Source organism: Artibeus jamaicensis, unplaced genomic scaffold (assembly GCF_021234435.1).
Source record: "Artibeus jamaicensis isolate MK-2021 breed Jamaican fruit bat unplaced genomic scaffold, CSHL_Jam_final contig_477, whole genome shotgun sequence".
NCBI classification, from domain to species: Eukaryota; Metazoa; Chordata; class Mammalia; order Chiroptera; family Phyllostomidae; genus Artibeus; species Artibeus jamaicensis.
The window spans coordinates 2,935,428-2,942,351 of NW_026521854.1; the positions used below are offsets into that span (position 1 = coordinate 2,935,428).

The 6,924-nt window shown below is 57.3% G+C and overlaps 1 protein-coding gene across 1 annotated transcript; it reads left to right on the plus strand.

Annotated features, from left to right (window-relative positions):
* Positions 1 to 1,058: 1,058 nt before the first annotated feature.
* NKX2-6 (NK2 homeobox 6) lies at positions 1,059 to 4,918 on the plus strand. Its single transcript, XM_053668069.1, has 3 exons — positions 1,059 to 1,327; positions 3,834 to 3,838; positions 4,299 to 4,918. Exons 1-3 carry the CDS (start codon positions 1,059 to 1,061, stop codon positions 4,916 to 4,918), a joined length of 894 nt encoding a protein of 297 aa, XP_053524044.1.
* Positions 4,919 to 6,924: the final 2,006 nt, after the last annotated feature.

Below are 6,924 nucleotides of genomic sequence, written 5' to 3' on the forward strand. Positions count from 1 at the left end.
TCCCTCCGTCAGAAATGTTTTTATAAAGAGTTAATGCCCATCAAAACTCCTCGACCCTTGAAGGGTGCTGCGTCCACATTCACACTCGTGCACGCACAAGGCAATCCACTTTAGGGGGAATAAAAGTTGGCGGGGGGTGCGGGGGAGAGAATTTAGGACTTGGGTGCAAGGTGAGCCCCTGTCTAGCACCTGCGCGCGGACGGGGCTTTTACCTTTGCTCTTCTCCGCCCACTGAAGGAGCCTGCTAAGAGCCTGGGGGATCCCCCAATATAGCTCCTTTGCTTTTTCTTTGCTCCGGAGTTGACACGTTCCACCTGTGAAGTGTCCGGTCCAAGCTCTAAGCGAAACATTTCCAACCTCCGTCCAGGTCAGGGCAGGTCAAGACTCGCTCCTTCGCGATCCAACCTCTGCCCCTTGAAAGGGGCTTCCCGCCGCCTGCCCCAGCCTGGCGCCCACAAAGACTCCTGCCTTTACCTCCATCCCGCGGGTGCTCGGCGATCTCCACCTGAGTTCTTCTGCAACGGGAACGGAGAGTGAAGCTACCGCTAGGCCGGAAGGACTGGCTCGGGTTGCAAGGCCAGGGCTCCATCCCCCATCCTCGCACATCCTATAGGAAAGTCCCGCGGACCGGGGGTTGACCTCGGAAGCTCGCGCTGGAACCGTATTCACTGAGATACGAGCTTTGCGCAGCACTATCTCTTCCGTTTCCCCCTCGCTTCTGAGAATGATCGATACTAACCACATCATCGCAGAAAGTGGTTGGGGGCTGTAGGAGAACTTAGAAGAGCGCGGGAGGAAAGCGCTTGGGGAGAAAGGTGCTGCTAGGTTAGCACGTGGTTTCTGCAGGAACCAATGAGAATCGGCAGTGTCCTCACTCAGCGCTGGTCACCCTTCCCGTAAGGGTGGCCCAGAGGAAGGCGCAGTACGGGGACGCTAGGCGTCAGCCCCAGACCCCGGCTCTGCAGTGCCAGCAGCAACCAGACAGGAGGGGCAGGACGCTGCGCTCTACGGAGACTGGGGACCCGGGACGCCCCAGCCCCGCTCCTTCCGCCCTCGGGATGCTGCAGAACCCCGCCACCTCCACCCCATTCTCGGTCAATGACATCCTGAGACTAGAGCGCGAGCACATTGGCCTCGAGGCCTTGCAACTCCAGGGGACACGGAGGAGCCCCGAAAGCTCTCAGTATCTGCAACCGGTCCCAGAACCGCGAGAGTCGGTTCCCAACACCGGTAGCTGTGACGCAGGCGACAGAAGGCAGGGCGGGTCAGAGCCCCCTGGGGATGTCTATGAGCTGGTCACAGAGATGGACGCGGAACGGGAGGGTAAGTACACGCTCAGGCCTTGACACCGACGGGGAGATCATGGGAGCAGGGATGGGTCATTACCTACTGGCGTGTGGGAGGACAGCGTCTCCTGTTCTCAGTTCTGAGGGCCTAGCCCTAATTTCCCTTCATCTGAAGGGTCCAAACGCAGGCTCTGAGACCCCTCCGCCCCCCCCCTCTACTCCCAGAGTGCTTCACCTCCCCTAAGGAAAATAAGATCCTGAATCTTAAGGGCATACTATTTCCACAACTTTTCTTCATATTCCCACAAACACATCACCCCATTCACAGCCACAGCCCCAGGAACTCCAGCTTCTCTTTCTTATATCAGAGCCTGCTACACCGCCTTAGCTGTTTCCCACTGCCCACCTTCCCTGAAGCCCTGAGGCTCTCTGCCTAACCCGTCTGCCAAAGGTGTAGCCATCAGAACCGCCGGACACTTGGGGAAAGGCAACTCCGACAGCCCTAAGGTCAGTCCTGGCCGGCCCTCTCTGGGGCGTGCTAAGTGTGGCCTGGCCAACCAAGTCAATCCTCTGCCTGGTTACTCATCTCAAAAGTGAGAGGTGTTGACCAAACCAGGTGGGGTCCGAGTACCTGGGCAAGAACGCTCTGCTGTGCTGGTGGTGAGCTCTCCGTGTCTGGGAGCACCTTACCGGTAGCTTGGGTGTGAGCTGTTTGGAGTTGCAGGGTCCCCCAGCAGTTTTGACGCCTGGTCTCTGAAGGCCCAACTGGTGCTGGGGCAGCAAGGCCCGGTCCCTGGGTCTAGCAGCAGAAAGGGAAGGGGTGGGTGGGGGGTCGTGCGGCCTTGGCTCCTGCACCCCGGAGGCTTGTGCCGGAGAGGCTGGACCTTCCAAGGGATGAGAAAGCCGCTTCCCCTCCCCCAACGTCTGCATCTGGGTCCACAGCCACCTGAGAGGCACCTGGCAGGTCGGGCCTCCTCTGCCAGACAGTGTCATGGCCCCTCCATTCAAGGCACAAACTGACCCAATAAAGAGACTATTTCGAAGTTATTCGTCGATTTGCAGGCTTATTATTCACCGACTCCAGAGCCTGGAGAACATTAACCTTCACTCTGTGGGCAAAGAAGCCTGCGGGTTTTCTGCAGTGGATCCTAAGCACCGAGTCACCTCACGCTGCTCAGGCAACTGGGCTTCACTCGGCTCCAGCGAGAAAGGTCACACTCCTCGGATCACAGCGGTCCCCTCGCGGCGGAAGGCACCCTCCGCGCGTTCCTCTTCTGCTGCCACGGAAGTGGAGGAGGGTCCGAGCCCAGCGCTGGGAACGAAGCCCACGGCAGCGATCGCGCAGAAAAAGGGCCTTCCCGGGTTACCTCCGCACGCCCCATCGGTCCCCAGCAGACCCACATTGCTTTCAGGGACACAGGGCGAGAGAGGTTCTGAACTGTGGCCAGAAGGACACCGAGTGCTGACACGCGTGGGGGTGGGGGGGCCTGAAGACCCTCGACCTGCGAGGTCAGTGACTTCCCAGTGGGGTCCAGCTTGTTTCACAGAGTCGCTGGAGGTCAGTTGTTACTTTTTTATTCTCTACGAAAATGAATCCTCCTCACTAGGTTTCCTCTTTGCGAGGAGAGATATCCTCGGTTTTTCTGAGCACAGGCTTCCCTGAAGGAAGGAAGTTTTTACTTCTTCAAACTTTAAATGCCAAGCAGCCCACCCGCAGGAGATGGTGCCGGCGCAGTCGGCGATCTGCAGTCGGGGTCCAGCTCTAACTCGGCAGGTCCCGCTCCGCTGCGCCACGAGCTTGCATCCCGTCCGCGTTCCTTGTTTACTCCTGGCGTGCGTTTCCACGAAAACTGCGTTTCCTCTCTACTCACCCTTCGGTAAAAACAGAGCTTAAGTCGAGACAGCAGGGAGGCGAGGGAAAGGGCAGGGAGGTTGCATCTTGGTGGGCTCCGAGCACAGCGTCTCGCAGCTGCGGTCTTCAGCCCTGTTTCAACCCACTCGGCTGGAGCAGACTGGGTGTGCGAGGCGAGGGCGCGGCCCGTGGGGAAGAGAAAGTCGGGCGAAGCCCACCAACGCGCCCGCTGGCCACAGAGACCCCAAAAGAGAAAGAAGCCAATTAAAAAAAAAAAGCCCAAATGTGGATCTCGACTCTACCTATACCTCTAAGAGAACCTGTTTTTCAGCCAGGAGTCGGGATTCAGAAAATGTTGCTTAATTTTATTTTGTTAATTTGGATTACAGAGTCTTGCGCCCAAAAAATATGGGGCCCGTCCCTGGTGCCGGTGGAGCACTTGATGACCAAAAAGACAAGGGTGCGGGCCAAGGTCGGGTGAAGGCGGCAGGCACTAGAGACACCCAGCTTGGGGCCAATTATCCCGCAACGTGTGCGTGACCACGGTGGATAGATAACCAGGCAGACAGGAACCTCCGGGAAGAGCGGCGAATCACCGGCCTCTCTCTCTCTCCCTCCCTCCCTCTCTCTGTCTCTCCCTCTCGTCCCTCCCATCCCCCTCCTCTCTTCTTCCACCGAGGGCAGTCCAAAGTCAGCCCCCGTCCGGTAGGCCCCCTACTTACTCTTGACCCTTGCAGCAAAAGCTTCCTCAAACTCAGACGCACTTTAGAGTAGAAATCACAGCAAACCGCTCTCACCCACACACACACACACACACACACACACACACACACACACACACACATTCTAAGAGGCAAATGAAACTGCCTTAGACACTTGATCAAGAGCCTCCATATTTGGAAATGGCTGCACACTGTACACCAGGGACCACAGAATGTTGCAATTTCTGTGGGTTCCAGCAGGTACAAAGCGACTGACCTCGGGGAAAGGAACCTCCGGGCCGGCCCAGGACGGGAGTGAGCTGTCAGCAGAAAGGAGAAAGGGGGCGAGAAGTAAAGGCTACCCAGGGAGACGGGCGTCCCTTGAAAGCGGTGAAAGAATTGCTCGTGCGAGCTGTGGGTTGGATGCTGATGGTGTTCTGTTCTTTCCTGTGCGTTTAGAGCCGGGTCCCCGCGCAGCCTCGCCCCTCCGCGGCGGGGCCCGGGTGCCGGAGCGCTGCACCTCCGGCAGCGAAGGGGACGGGATGCGCGCGGAGCAGCCCAAGGCGCGGCAGCGGCGGAGGCCGCGCGTGCTCTTCTCACAGGCGCAGGTGCTGGCGCTGGAGCGGCGCTTCAAGCAGCAGCGATACCTGTCCGCGCCGGAGCGCGAGCATTTGGCCAGTGCCCTGCAGCTCACGTCTACGCAAGTCAAGATCTGGTTCCAGAACCGGCGCTACAAGTGCAAGAGACAGCGCCAGGACAAGTCCCTAGAACTGGCGGGCCACCCCCTGGCGCCGCGCCGGGTGGCGGTGCCCGTGCTGGTGCGGGACGGCAAGCCCTGCCTGGGTCCTGGGGCGCCGGCCTTCCCCGGTCCCTATGGCGCTGGCGCGGCGCCCTATTCCTGTTACGGTGGTTATGCCGCAGCTCCCTATGTCGCTGGGTATAGCGGAGGCTACGCGGGCGCACCAGCTGGTCCCGCACCACCCGGGCCCCTGAGCAGCGCTGGCCTCGGAGGGGGTGGCCCAAGCGTCAGTCCGCAGGACCATCTGCCCGCCCCACTGCAGGGTGTCCCGGCCTGGTGAGGCGCCCTAGCTCAGACACACCCACCAGTGGGTCGCGCCAGAGAAGATGGGGTGCCGCATTGGAGGGAAGAGGCGACCCAATGGCGCTACGCTCTTGAGAGACCCCTGGGACTCTGAATGGCCCCCTACGAGCCTTCCGACTGAAGGCCTAGGAACCTTCTTCCTCTCAGAGACAGAACGCGGGGCCTTCGCCGGCCGCCGGGAAGCTGCGCTGGAGGGAGGAGGAAAGGCGAGGGTGGCAGGGCAGTGCTAAGGCAGGTCACTTCGGGTGTCAAACCCAGGGGGCTGGGACGTTCTTTAATTTGGGCGCTGCAGCCCTGGGCATTTGGAGGAGACTGTAGAGGAAGAATGCGCTAGAGCCTCGATCCTCCAATTAAGGGCAACGGGTGGGGGAAGGATGAGAAAAAGGGTCGGGTGAGGGAAGAGGGATGAAGAGCCGGCCAGGGAAAGGAGGACCCAGGGGTCAGGGAGAGGAACTGTAGTGGGGTTTAACCCTTCCCCCCTCTGCGCCCCTGGAGACTCCGGATTAGCCAGCGGAGCGCTCTTTTCTGGGGTCGCACTTGCTCTCCACGAAATACCCTCTGGTTCTTCCCTCCGTATTGGTGCGTTTGATCACAGCTAAGAATCTCGAGGAAATAAACGAAACACAACGTGTTTGTGTTCGCACGTGTGTAGTCTATTAGAATTTACCCACCTGTCTGTTACCGCGGAACCACCTCGAATTTAAGTAAAAAACGAGGCGCGGAAGTGCCGAGCCCGCAGTCCGTAAGGAGTCGGCCCTGGGAGACGCCCTAGGGAGACCTCCCGGGTTTGGCCCTGGAGCGCAGGTACCTACCTGGTTTCCTCCCTCCCTCCTCCTCCTGGGCAGGTTTTCTCTCAGCACAACAGGTTTCTAAGTTCCGATCTGGAAAGAAGGCCTCCACTTGGCCTTGAGTCCTAACATGAGGGGTAAGGGAGCCTGAACGGTGGGGGAAATTATGACTCCCAGACCCAGATACGTCTGGAGTCACGCAGACTGGAGACTGAAAAGAAACTCATTTTACTCACAGGAATGCTTGTCTTCGGCAGACTAGTAGAAAAATCAGGATTTTTAAAATAACATATTTTGTCAGTGAAACCTCTGGTTCTTCATCCCCTGGACCACTAACTTGTCAAAAGTTAAATTGTATTATTTAATAAATTCTAATGTTTAATTGAAATGCAGTGGCCCGGCACTTCCCCGTTCCTGAATGTACCCTGGCTGTTCTTCCTGATGTGGGCGAGGGAGACTGCTTGGTCTCTTGTCAATGATACCTTTTTTATGTAGCTTCCATCTCTTAAAGTTTATACATTTAACCTTGGAACACAAGTAATTGTTTATATATTTTTTTACTACCATTTCCTTACATTGTTTTCTCCTTTTTGCTTGCTCTCCTTTCACTGACTGACTTGCGTGACATTTCTGCAAGATTCTAAAATACTGTACATTAAGTTTAAGGTCCTTCGTTGCCATCCTTTGGGCAAGGGCCTGACCCTAGAGATGCAGGCCATCACCGTGTGGATCTGGCAAAGTACCTGGCTCAGGGTAGAGCATCGATACATGCACTTTCTTCGTCCTCCCACCCACTTCGGACACAGTGAGCAGTCACCAGACACCACCCCCCCACTGCCAACGTATCACCTGGAAAAGCAGGGGAGGAGGAGCTGTGGCTGTGGCTGTGCGCAAGGCTGGGAGTGAAGGAGAAAGAGGCTTAGTCTTGTCATCAGTAAGTCAGCCATCACTGAGCATTTCCACTAGGGACACAAGAGAAAATAAGATTTGGCTGTCGCCTTAAGGAATTTATTATCTAATTGGATACCAGAGACTGACAAGAGAAAGGTATCTAAAAATACAAGGTGGTATATGCCGCCTGTCAAATAGGCAGACCATGAGCTCCTTAGGAAGAAAGGAAACCTGGGGTGAGCGGGTTGCTCCGAGAAGGTGCTCAGAGTGGGTGGACTAAGCCTGGTGATGAGGGGCCAAATGG

Excerpts from the sequence above, each read along its gene's own strand:
- NKX2-6 (XM_053668069.1), top strand. The coding sequence starts at position 1,059 with ATGCTGCAGAACCCCGCCACCTCCACCCCATTCTCGGTCAATGACATC.